Raw genomic sequence first — 13,466 nt, 5'->3', positions numbered from 1 at the left:
CGGGATAGTCAGCATGGATTCGTGAAGGGCAAGTCGTGCCTCACAAATTTGATTGAATTTTTTGAGGGGGTAACTAAGTGTGTTGATGAAGGTAGGGCAGTTGATGTCATATACATGGATTTTAGTAAGGTGTTTGATAAGGTCCCCCATGGTCGGCTTATGATGAAAGTGAGGAGGTGTGGGATAGAGGGAAAGTTGGCCGATTGGATATGTAACTGGCTGTCTGATCGAAGACAGAGGGTGGTGGTTGATGGAAAATTTTCGGATTGGAGGCAGGTTGCTAGCTGAGTGCCGCAGGGATCAGTGCTTGGTCCTCTGCTCTTTGTGATTTTTATTAATGACTTAGAGGAGGGGGCTGAAGGGTGGATCAGTAAATTTGCTGATGACACCAAGATTGGTGGAGTAGCGGATGAGGTGGAGGGCTGTTGTAGGCTGCAAAGAGACATAGATAGGATGCAAAGCTGGGCTGAAAAATGGCAAATGGAGTTTAACCCTGATAAATGTGAGGTGATTCATTTTGGTAGAACTAATTTAAATGTGGATTACAGGGTCAAAGGTAGGGTTCTGAAGACTGTGGAGGAACAGAGAGATCTTGGGGTTCATATCCACAGATCTCTAAAGGTTGCCACTCAAGTGGATAGAGCTGTGAAGAAGGCCTATAGTGTGTTAGCTTTTATTAACAGGGGATTGGAGTTTAAGAGCCATGGGGTTATGCTGCAACTGTACAGGACCTTGGTGAGACCACATTTGGAATATTGTGTGCAGTTCTGGTCACCTCACTATAAGAAGGATGTGGGAGCGCTGGAAAGAGTGCAGAGGAGATTTACCAGGATGCTGCCTGGTTTGGAGGGTCGGTCTTATGAGGAAAGGTTGAGGGAGCTAGGGCTGTTCTCTCTGGGGCGGAGGAGGCTGAGGGGAGACTTAATAGAGGTTTATAAAATGATGAAGGGGATAGATAGAGTGAACGTTCAAAGACTATTTCCTTGGGTGGATGGAGCTATTACAAGGGGGCATAACTATAGGGTTCGTGGTGGGAGATACAGGAAGGATATCAGCGGTAGGTTCTTTACGCAGAGAGTGGTTGGGGTGTGGAATGGACTGCCTGCAGTGATAGTGGAGTCAGACCCTTATGGAACATTTAAGCGGTTATTGGATAGGCACATGGAGCACACCAGGATGATAGGGAGTGGGATAGCTTGATCTTGGTTTCAGATAAAGCTCGGCACAACATCGTGAGCCAAAGGGCCTGTTCTGTGCTGTACTGTTCTATGTTCTGACAGTGTGGCACTCCCTCAGTACTGACCCTCTGACAGTGTGGCACTCCCTCAGTACCGACCCTCTGACAGTGCGGCACTCCCTCAGTACTGACCCTCTGACAGTGTGGCACCACCTCAGTACTGACCCTCTGACAGTGCGGCACTCCCTCAGTACTGACCCTCTGACAGTGTGGCATTCCCTCAGTACTGACCCTCTGACAGTGCGGCACTCCCTCAATACTGACCCTCTGACAGTGTGGCACTCCCTCAGTACTGACCCTCTGACAGTGCGGCACTCCCTCAGTGCTGACCCTCTGACAGTGTGGCACTCCCTCAGTACTGACCCTCTGACAGTGTGGCACTCCCTCAGTACTGACCCTCTGACAGTGCGGCACTCCCTCAGTACTGACCCTCTGACAGTGCGGCACTCCCTCAGTACTGACCCTCTGACAGTGCGGCACTCCCTCAATACTGACCCTCTGACAGTGTGGCACTCCCTCAGTACTGACCCTCTGACAGTGCGGCACTCCCTCAGTACTGACCCTCTGACAGTGTGGCCCTCCCTGACTAGGAGGGTCAGTCTAAGTGCTTGACTGAAAAAACAGCCTTTCCGATCCAGGGGTGGGGATGCTGCCTCTGACCTGCTCTGATGTGGGTGAACGTTTGAGCTTGTGAATTTTCAGAAGTGCATCCAAAGTTTCAGCCAGTCATTCTCAACCTTTTGCATGGTGTGCCTGTCAGTCAGTGAGACACGCTGTGGGCAGTATGTGTTATTAAAACTTCCAGTGATTTGACAATTAATAACAGATTCCCAAGCTTTTGATTGTAAGAATGTTTTGGTGGGAAATAGCTCACCTTTGGGTGAGTGCAGTGTAGAGTGAGCTCAGTGAGGTGTGAGCATGGCCATTGCCACCCTTTATCTCAGCTTGGACAGGGGTAAGGGCCAATACCATTGGCCTCACTCTCCCGGGTTCAGGCAGGTAGATCAGGAGGAGTTGATTAGTTGTCACTCCTGTTGCCTGGTAAAGGCTGTGCTGATACTCACAATCTTTAATATCTTTCCAAAACTCATTGAACTCGGAAAGGAAGGATGGCTGCTTGCGTAAGCAGTTAGCACCTATGGGGCCATGTTCTAATGCAGCCAGGTACCTCTGGGGGAAATGTTAAGGCACATCTTTAAAAAAATAGGCTGTATGACAAAGTGGTTTCTTTGTTCTGATGAGTTCGATTGCTTTTCAATAGATAAGGAATTGTAAAAGTGCCAATTACACCAGACCATCAGGTGCAAAACTGACAACTACTCAGTTCCATCCAGGTGCTCAAGTGATCCTAACTGCTGGGCTTGATCAGTCCATCTCACTCTTTCAGGTATGTTTTCTAGTCCTATTATTACTTATCGATCAATACTATCCCTTTCGCCCTGTCCTTTCATATTGCAACGTGGTGTGAGTGAGCATTGCTGACAGTGACCTGTGTGAGCATGTACAACCCACTGCGTGAGGGTGTGTGAACTGTGCGGGCCACACTGACTCAGACTAGCAACTGCCAATCTTCACTCCTGTTCAGGTCGATGGGAAGACGAACCCCAAGATTCAGAGTATTCACCTGGAACGGTTTCCTGTGTACCAAGCTCGCTTCAGCACAGACGGAGAGCAGGTTATTGCCACAGGTGTCCACAACAAGGTGTTCTATATATACGATATGATGGTAGGGAAGGTCATTCCAGTCTACAATGTCCGAGGTGAGAACTTCTGCCCTTCTGAAACTATTTTTGACTTGAACGTCCCCCCTGAATGGCCAGGAAGGATTCTGACATGTTAACAATCAGAAGCTGCTGTTAATTTTTAAAGTGTTGTGGCTAATAAAAATGTATTTTTACTGAAGCTCGTCACCTGGAACAGTGGCTTTAAATCAAGGAGATTGGCAAACTGGGCAGTACATGGGAAGTTTAATTAGGGAGTGAACACAGGCAGGTTTTGAGAGCGACATTTGAAGAAAGAGTGTAGCGGAAATGCAAAGTGGATTCAGAGGAAAGTTCCAAAGAGCATGTGTGTGGTTAGTGAGAGACCGACCCCTGATAGAGCAGAGGGGGAGGGTGGGACGAGTGAAACAATCGGGGTCTGCAGTGAAGAATACATTTCAAAAGTGAAACATTCAATTAAATACATAAAGAATGAGAATTTTCCACGTCATTCTGCGTCATTGTTGTTGCAATTATACAGGGCCTTGGTGCGGCCACACCCAGAGTATTGTGTGCAGTTTTTGTCTCCTTTGCTGAGGAAGGATGTTCTTGCTCTCGAGGGAGCGCAGTGAAGGTTTACCAGGCTGATTCCGGGGATGGCGGGACTGATGTATGAGGAGAGATTGACGAGGTTAGGATTGTTTTCGCTGGAGTTCAGATGAATGAGGGGGGATCTCATAGAGACTTATAAAATTCTAACAGGACTAGACAGGATAGATGCAGGGAGGATGTTCCTGATGGTGGGGGAGTCAGAACAAGGGGACACAGTCTGAGGATTCGGGCAGACCATTTAGGACGGAGATGAGGAAACATTTCTTCACCCAAAGAGTGGTGAGCCTGTGGAATTCATTACCACAGGAAGTAGTTGATGCCAAAACATTGAACATATTCAAGAGGCGGCTGGATATAGCACTTGGGGTGAATGGGATCAAAGGTTATGGGGAGAAAGCAGGATTAGGCTATTGAGTTGGATGATCAGCCATGATCGTAATGAATGGCGGAGCAGGCTCGAAGGGCCGGATGGCCTCCTCCTGCTCCTATCTTCTATGTTTCTATTCCATCACGAGGCAGTGCGCTGGATATGTGAGTAATATTGAGCTGTGAGCAAGCTCTGTTTTCTCACACTTTACCTGTCATAGAAACTAGAAGCAGGAGGAGGCCATTCGGCCCTTTGAGCCTGCTATGCCATTCATTATGATCATGGCTGATCATTGAATTCAATATCCTGAACCTCCCATATCTCTTGATCCCTTTAGCCCCAAGACCGTATCTAATTTCTTCTTGAAATCAGACATTTTGGTCTCAACTACATTCTGTGGGAGTGAATTCCACACATTCACCACCCTCTGGGTGAAGAAATTTCTCCTCGCCTCAGTTCTAAAAGGTTTACCCCTTATCCTCAAACTATGATCCCTAGTTCTGGACTCCCCCCACCATTGGGAACATTCTTTCTGAATCTACCCTGTCTAACCCTGTTAGAATTTTATAAGTTTCTATGAGATCCTCTCTCACTCTTCTGTACTCCAGTGAATATAATCCTAACCGACTTAATCTCTCCTCATATGACAGACCTGCCATCCTAGGAATCAGCCTGATTAACCATTGCAGTATCCTCTCTATAGTAAGGACATTGTTCCTCAGATAAGGACACCAAAATTGCACACGATACTCCATGTCTCACCAACAGTTGGGATCCTAGCACAGATCCCTGTGGTACTCCACTAGTCACTGCCTGCCAATCGGAAAAACACCCATTTATACCAACTCTTTGCTTCCTATCTGCTAACCAGCTTTCTATCCATCTGCAATCCTGATTGCAGACATTACCTGCAGTCCCATGTGCTTTAACTTTACACAGTAGTCTGTTATGTGTGACTTTGTCGAAAGCCTTGTGAAAGTCTAAATAAACCACATCCACTGGTTCTCCTTTGTCAACTCCAGTAGTTACATCCTCAAAGATTTCCAATAGAATTGTCAAGCATATTTCCCTTTTGTAAATCCATGCTGACTGTGTCTGATTATACCACTGCCTTCCAAATGTTGAGTTATGAAATCCTTGATAATGGACTCTAGCAACTTCCCCAATTCCGACATTAGGCTCACTGCTATATAGTTCCTTGTTTCCTCTCTCCCTCCCTTTTTGAATAGCCGGCTTACATTAGCTATCCTCCAAACTGTAGGAACCACCCAGAGTCCAAAGAATTTTGGAAAATAACCACCAATGGATGTACTATTTCCAGGGCCACTGCCTTAAGTACTCTGGGATGAAGATTATCAGGACCTGGAGATTTATCCACCTTCAATCCCATCAATTTCCCCAAAACCGTTTCTCTACTAATGCTGATTTCCTTCAGCTCCTCACTAAAACATGTTTCTCTCAGAACTTCTGGTACATTATTCATGTCTTTGTGAAGACTGAAGCAAAGTACAAATTTAATTCCTCAGCCATTTCTTTATTCCCCGCTTTGAATTCTCCCGTTTCTGGCCTAAGGGGCCGACATTCGTTTTTGTCAATCTTTTTCTCTTTACATATCTATGGAAACTTTTACAAACAGGTTTTATGTCCCATGCTAGCTTACACTCCATTTTTCCCTTCTTAATCAATCCCTTGGTCCTCCTTTGCTGAATTTTAAACAGCTCCCAATCCTCAGGCCTATTGCTTTTTCTGGCCAATTTGTTTGCTTCTTCCTTGAATCTGATACTATCTCTAATTTCCCTTGTAAGCCATGGTATGGCCACAATTCCCTTCCCACTCTTGCACCAAACAGGAATAAACAACTTCTAGAGTTTAAATGCCTTTGCCTGACATTGCCTGTCCACTGTCTTCCCTTTTAGCAATGTTTCTCGGCCCATCATGGCCAATTAATGCCTCATACCATCATAGTTCTCTTTATTGAGATTCAGGATCCTGGTCTGAGAATCAACTGCATCACTATCCACCTTGACAAGGAATTCTACCATATTATGGTTTTTTAAATTAATTCATGGGATGTGGGTATGGCTGGCTGGCCAGCATTTATTGCCCATCCCTAGTTGCCCTTTAACTGAGTGGCTGGCTAGGCCATTTCAGAGGGCAATTGAGAGTCAACCACATTGCTGTGGCTCTGGAGTCACATGTAGGCCAGACCGGGTAAGGACGGCAGATTTCCTTCCCTAAAGGACATTGGTGAACCAGATGGATTTTTCCAACAATCAACAATGTTTTCATGGTCATCAGTAGATTCTTAATTCCAGATATTATGGTCACTTTTCCCCAAGGGTTCTCTCACAACTAGATTGCCAACTAATCCTTTCTCATTGCACAACACCCAGTCCAGGATGGCTTGTTCCCTTGTTGATTCCTCATTCTTTACTACTTTACCCATGATCTCAGTTGTATTGGACCTGCTCACAGGATGAGTTTCCTGACACTGGCCCCTATGGAATGGGGACCTGCCCTGTTTTACACACACAGCATGAGATGAGAAAGTGTCTACTCTTGTAAAGGAATTGCTGTGTGTATATGTAAAAATTGGGGTGTAATTTTACAAAAGCCATCATTCCCTTTCAGGTGCCCTGAGTATTAACTCCTCATTCTGCCAGCTTTAATGTTGCTGCAAGCTGCTTCTCTGCTTCACAGCCACACAAAGATCTGCCAGTGTAACTTTAGAGGATTCAGACAGGTCACAGGGCTGTCAGCTGGCATTGTTCTGCAGGTCTGGCAGCATCTGTGGAGAGACAGAAACTCAGAAAGATAATCATCCTGAAATGTTATCTCTGTTTCTCCTCACAGAAGCTGCCTGATCTGCTGAGCAGTTGCAACATTTTCTACTTCCATTTCAGACTTCCGTCGTCGGCAGTAATTTGGTTTTACACTGTGGGTGTCTGCCTTTCCCTGATTTTTGTGCATGCTATACTCTGCCATTAAAGCTCTTTGCTGTTTGGATTTGTAGGGCTAGAAGAACAGCAAGTTAACAAGTTTGAAGTTTCGCCAGATGGCTTGTTTCTGCTCCTCATTGGGACCTCAGGGTATTTGCACCTTCTCTCCATGAAGGTAAGTTCCTAAGTATCAACTCTGTAATTTACTGGGACTGTGTAAACCTGAGTCCAATATAAATTACTATCTATAAGTGTGGCTATGGTGACACTGTTTTAATCATTAACCTCAATAGAAAACAACAACTTGCATTTGGGAAGGCGTTGGCCTAGTGGTATTATTGCTAGATTATTAATCCAGAAACTCAGCTCATGTTCTGGGGACCCGGGTTCGAATCCCGCCACAGCAGATGGTGGAATTTGAATTCAATAAAAAATATCTGGAATTAAGAATCTACTGATGACCATGAAACCATTGTCGATTGTTGGAAAAACCCATCTGGGTCACTAATGTACTTTAGGGAAGGAAATCTGCCGTCCTTACCTGATCTGGCCTACATGTGACTCCAGAGCCACAGCAGTGTGATTGACGCTCGACTACCCTCCGAGGGCAACTAGGGATGGGCAATAAATGTTCCATGAATGAATAAAAAAAATTTATATAGTGTATTTGACAGAATAAAACATCTCAAAGCACTTCACAGAAGTGTTAAAGAGCAAAATGTTCACAGTAGCTTCATTGCAGTGTTAATGTATTTGATGTAAACCTACTTGTGACACTAATCAGTAAACCTGAATTTAAAACTTAAATTTGATTCTGGGCCGCGTAAAGAGATAAGAACTTGGTTAAAGAGATAAACTTTAACAAATATCTGAAAGGAAGGAAGAGCAGTAGAAGAAGGGCAAGGTTTCGGGAGAGCTTGGGGCTCTGAAGACATGACGGCCAGTGGTGGATCAGTTCAAATCAGGAATGCTCCTGAGGCCTGGAGTAAAAGAGTGCAGAGATCTCAGGATAAACTTGCAAACAGATTTTGTGTAATTTTGCTTAACAAATGCCACCATTCAGAGTCAGACATTGCAGTCTTTCCCTTTCACCAAAGTTTGGAATTCTGATGTATATTTATCAGACATGTTTCATCCGAGTGGTGCTTGTAGACAATTGGAGCAGTATAGACTGAGAATATGGACTCGGATTTCTGCTACTTAATCTCTCAATTTTACCAAGAAGTGCACAAAAAAGGTTAAAGTTCACATGTGTACCATGCAAATGTGGATACTGAGATAATGTGCCCGGTATCACTGGGAAAACTCACTCCTGACAGGACAAGTTAATTAGGTTTCAGCATTGCCTTGTTCATTATGCACATGGTTACCTAGATGGAATTGCAGTGTTATTACTTTGCTCTGAAAATTGCAGGTCATCTGTCACATCAGATATGTGTCACCTGGGAATTAGCACAGCTTAAATTTTTCATGCCCACGCAAATTAGTTTCTGAATGACTGCTGGAATTGGTTTTGTATTCATGCTGAGGGCGAGGACAGGATTGTGTGGTTTCCTTGTGCTTCATTGTTCGCTGTGCTATGCACGTCCATAGCCTGTGACACTGCAAGGCATCCTCACAGTGCTGTCCTGATTTTTTTTTATTCATAGAATCATAGAATCCTACTGTGCAGAAGGAGGCCATTCGGCCCATCGAGTCTGCACCGACCACAATTCCACCCCAGGCCCTATCCCCACAACCCCTCACATTTACACCGCTAATCCCTCTAACCTATACATCCCAGGGTTCTAAGGGGCAATTTAGCATGGCCAATCAACCTAACCCGCACATCTTTGGACTGTGGGAGGAAACCGGAGCACCCAGAGGAAACCCATTCAGACGCGGGGAGAATGTGCAAACTCCACGTTTGACAAAGTCCCTCATGGTAGGTTGGTGCAAAAGGTTGGATCTCATGGGATAAAGGGGGAGGTGGCTAGATGGGTGGAGTGGTTTGGTCACAGAAGACAGAGGGTGGTAGTGGAAGGGTCTTTTTCCGGCTGGATGCCAGTGACTAGTGGTGTTCCGCAGGGCTCTGTATTGGGACCTCTGCTGTTTGTGATTTATATAAGCGATCTGGAAGAAGGTGTAACTGGGGTGATCAGTAAGTTTGCGGACGACACGAAAATGGCTGGACTTGCAGATAGTGAGGAACATTGTCAGAGGCTACAGAAGGATATAGATAGGCTGGAAATTTGGGCAAAGAAATGGCAGATGAAGTTCAATCCAGATAAATGCGAAGTGATGCATTTTGGTAGAACTAACGTACGGGGGAGCTATACGATAAATGGCAGAACCATAAAGGGTGTAGATACACAGAGGGACCTGGGTGTGCAAGTCCACAGATCCTTGAAGGTGACGTCACAGGTGGAGAAGGTAGTGAAGAAGGCATATGGCATGCTTGCCTTTATAGGATGGGGCACAGAGTATAAAAGTTGGGGTCTGATATTGCAGTTGTATAGAACGTTGGTTCAGCCGCATTTGGAATACTGCGCCCAATTCTGGTCGCCACACTACCAGAAGGACGTGGAGGCTTTAGAGAGAGTGCAGAGGAGGTTTACCAGGATGTTGCCTGGTATGGAAGGGCTTAGTTATGAGGAGAGATTGGGTAAACTGGGGTTGTTCTCACTGGAAAGACGGAGGATGAGGGGTGACCTAATAGAGGTGTATAAAATTATGAAAGGCATAGATAGGGTGAACGGTGGGAAGCTTTTTCCCAGGTCGGTGGTGACGTTCACGAGGGGTCATAGGTTCAAGGTGAGGGGGGGGAGGTTTAACATGGATATCAGAAGGACGTTTTTTTACACAGAGGGTGGTGGGGGCCTGGAATGCGCTGCCGGGCAAGGTGGTGGAGGCAGACACACTGGGAACGTTTAAGACTTATCTAGATAGCCACATGAATGGAGTGGGAATGGAGGGATACAAAAGAATGGTCTAGTTTGGACCAGGGAATGGCGCAGGCTTGGAGGGCCGAAGGGCCTGTTCCTGTGCTGTATTGTTCTTTGTTTGTCCACACAGACAGTCACCCAAGCTGGGATTCGAACCCGGGTCCCTGACGCTGTGAGGCAGCAGTGCTAACCACTGTGCCACCGTGCCGCCCAAAATTGTCATTTGTAGGACATGGGTATCATTGCCCATCCCTAATTGCCCTTGAAACTGAGTGGCTTGCTGGGCCATTTCAGTGGGCAGTTGAAAGCCAACCGTATTGCAGTGGCTCTGGAGTCACATGTAGGCCAGGCCGGGTAAGGATGGCTGATTTCCTTCCCTAAAGGACATTAGTGAACCAGACAATCGACAATGATTTCATGGTCATCAGTAGATTCTTAATTCCGGATATTTTTTATCGAATTCAAATTCCACCATCTGCTGTGGCGGGATTTGAACCCAGTCTTGAGAGGAGGCAGGAAGCTGACGTTCCCCCCCACCCTCCCGTCAGCCCACCCTGTCCCACACATCCGCAACATTTCCCCAGAAGGGTGAGGGTGAGATTGGGAACTCTCAGTCACATTCACCTACACCGTTACCACTTTGTGCCTCCGGAAACTGATGTATTCTCAGAGCTCAGAGGTGTGTCAGGTGAGTGCTGACCACTCGGAAATGTGTAAAACCTTGCTTGAGTGGCCACTTTTCGTGTGTGGTCTAGTCTATTTGGCTAAATGGGACATTGTATGTGGCCAATGGGCATAACTACATCAGCTGGTCACACATATCTTCAACTGGATAGCAGACAAGGCTCAACAATCCACACTAACTTCCCCCTCCTCACTTGGGCTTCTGTGGCCTCCTGTAGTTTCTTCTGTCCCCCACTTCCCAGCGAATGTTATTAGTGTTAGGAAATAGATACAGTTTTAAGTAATTGTTATTTGTGTGTGTTAGGAATATGGTATAGCTTTAAGTTTATGCTTAATTTATATTTCTGCAGTTATGTGTTATGAACTTCAGTTTTAGTTTCACTTTAAAAGGAATTTACAACTCATTAAGGCAAACAGACAGTATTAAAAAACTGGGTTGTTCTAACCAGGGGCCCACAGAGACAGCAACAGCAATCAATTCAGTTCAGAGAATGTCAGTGCAGTTGGAAGCAGATTCCAGAGACGCTACTAGAACAGGCAGGGCAATGCCATTGGGTAAAAAGCAAGTCCCAAACTAAAGAAAATAGTTGCAAAAACTATGGGATGGGATAGAAGAAAATTCCAGGAAGTTCAAGGAACGAGGACAAAGATCAAGAACAGGTCATGTTCATTGAAGAGTAAAGGGCAGAGAGAGACTCCAAAATGGCAACTGCAGGAAGCAGATGTAAACTGAAGTGGTTTCGTGATAAACCAGAGGTCCAAGGTGACCCTTAATATGGCCTAGAAACAGTGTTAAGTTGACATGGCTGAGTATCCGAGAGATTGTGTGGAAAAGAAGCTTATAAATGCACGTGGCGAAACAAGGGAAGAACATTGAAAGAAGTTGAAGTTTATTTATTAGTCACAAGTGGCTTACATTAACACTACAATGAAGTTACTGTGAAAATCCCCTAGTTACCACACTCTGGCGCCTGTTCGGGAACACTGAGGGAGAATTTAACATGGCCAATGCGCCTAACCAGCACATCTTTTGGACTGTGGGAAGAAACTGGGGCACCCGGAGGAAACCCACGCAGAGACGGGGAGAATGTGCAGACTCCACACAGACAGTGACCCAAGCCAGGAATCGACCCTGTGAGGCAGCAGTGTAACCACTGTGCCACTGTGCTGCCCTGTTGAAGCCCTGGAGGTGGATCCTAAATGACAACATTTGAAAAAAAGTGTCATTTGAAAGAAGATGTTCTTCGAGGGAGGATTTTATAAACTATCGTGTGAAAGACTGAGTTCCAGTGAAACCAGTTGGTTCACAATGAGACAAGTGTCTGGAGAGAATTGATGAGAAATCTGAAGAAATAGTTTGGGTGGCATCTGTCACTTGGTTCCTGAGTGTTGGGTGGCTGACCACACAGTTTGGCTATTGGTGTGTATTTACTGAAACCATTAGAGTATAAGATAGATCTTCATAAAAATTATCCATAAAAATCTGTATATATCTGTTAAGGTATTGTTGAGGTGAAGGAGTGGTGCATTATAGTCTTTTTTTGTTTAATAAATGTTTAATTATTTTGTTAAAAAGTTATCAGCTGACTCTTGTGACTCTGTTCAGCAGCCACCTTCCAGGGATCTAAACAAAAACTAAATGTGAGGATTTACCAAGCTGGGTTCCACCCCAGTGGCAGCACCAGCTGGGATCGTAACACTGGGAATAGGATTGTCCTTCCCTGCTCCAAGTTCGGAGCAGGGATTGGCTCTTTTCTATGTTGTTGTGACCAATGCATTCACTCCTGAGCTTAGCAGCTGCACCATATTTTGTAGGGCAGTAAATATTTTTGTTCAATTGATGGCTCAATATCTAATGACAGAAAATTCTGATTGTCTGTCTGCATTCCTTCTGCAGACTAAAGAATTTGTTGGTAGTATGAAAATCAATGGACAGGCAATCTCAGCCACCTTCTGTCCTGATGGGAGTATGATCTACACAAACTCCGGTAAGCCAATATTATGCTCTGTGGTTTTGGATTTAGTAAGAGGCTAGTGTGGGGCAGAGAGCTGGAACTGGAAAATCAGTAACAAGCTGGGGATCAAACTGGGATGTAATAACCCCTTCACCAATTTAGCAATTAGGAGAGATGAAGGTTTTTTTTGAAAATGGAATGGTTGTCGTTTAATCTGAGAATATTGTACATGAAACATTAGTGATTTGCTGTTTCCTATATTGTAATTTACGATACTCAGAGCCCACACAATTGACCGTTTCAGTGCTGTGCAGTCACTATAACCATTGATCTCATTGGATGGTGAAACAAGCTCGAGATCTGAATGACCTATCCCTGTTCCAATGTTGTACCCCCTACCAACCCCCTCAGCAGACACGCATAGACTAGTTAGTGACAGGCAGTATGGTTTTGTACAGGGGAGGTCATGTCTCACCAACTTGATTGAGTTTTTTGAAGAGGTGATGAAGAAAATTGATGAGGGAAGGGCTGTGGATGTAGTTTATATGGACTTTAGTAAGGTGTTTGACAAGGTTCCACATGGCAGACTGGTACAAAAACTAAAGTCTCATGGGATTCGGGTCGGGCTGGCGAGATGGATACAGCACTGGCTTGGTTATAGAAGACAGAGAGTAGCGGTGGAAAGGTGTTTTTCAGAATGGAGATCTGTAGCTAGTGGTGTTCCATAGGGATCAGTGCTGGGACCTCTGTTGTTTGTGGTTTATATAAATATTCTGGAAGAAAATGTGGGGGGTCTGATTAGTAAGTTTGCGGATGACAGGAAGATTGGTGGAGTTGCTGATAGTGCCGGGGATTGTCAGAGGATACAACAGGATAAAGATAGATTAGAGACATGGACACAGAAATGGCAGATGGAGTTTAATCCGGGCAAATGTGAGGTGATACAGTTTGGAAGATCAAGTTTAGGTGTGAATTATACTGTAAGTGGCAGAACCCTGAGGAACATTAACATTCGGAGGGATCTGGGCGTGCAGGTCCACAGTTCCCT

At 45.2% G+C, this 13,466-nt stretch overlaps 1 protein-coding gene across 1 annotated transcript in view; it reads left to right on the top strand.

Moving 5' to 3' along the window:
• utp18 (UTP18 small subunit processome component) overlaps positions 1 to 13,466 on the top strand; it is a 43,538-nt gene that overhangs the window by 15,093 nt on the left and 14,979 nt on the right. Inside the window, exons 6-9 of the mRNA XM_078225856.1 lie at positions 2,499 to 2,624; positions 2,823 to 2,997; positions 6,930 to 7,030; positions 12,361 to 12,451. Coding sequence (XP_078081982.1) covers positions 2,499 to 2,624; positions 2,823 to 2,997; positions 6,930 to 7,030; positions 12,361 to 12,451 — 493 coding nt within the window. The remainder of the gene's footprint in view (positions 1 to 2,498; positions 2,625 to 2,822; positions 2,998 to 6,929; positions 7,031 to 12,360; positions 12,452 to 13,466) is intronic.

This window comes from Mustelus asterias, chromosome 12 (assembly GCF_964213995.1).
Source record: "Mustelus asterias chromosome 12, sMusAst1.hap1.1, whole genome shotgun sequence".
Classification (NCBI taxonomy): Eukaryota; Metazoa; Chordata; class Chondrichthyes; order Carcharhiniformes; family Triakidae; genus Mustelus; species Mustelus asterias.
Note: the sequence above shows the minus strand (reverse complement) of the source record. Positions and strands in the feature narration are given on the sequence as shown.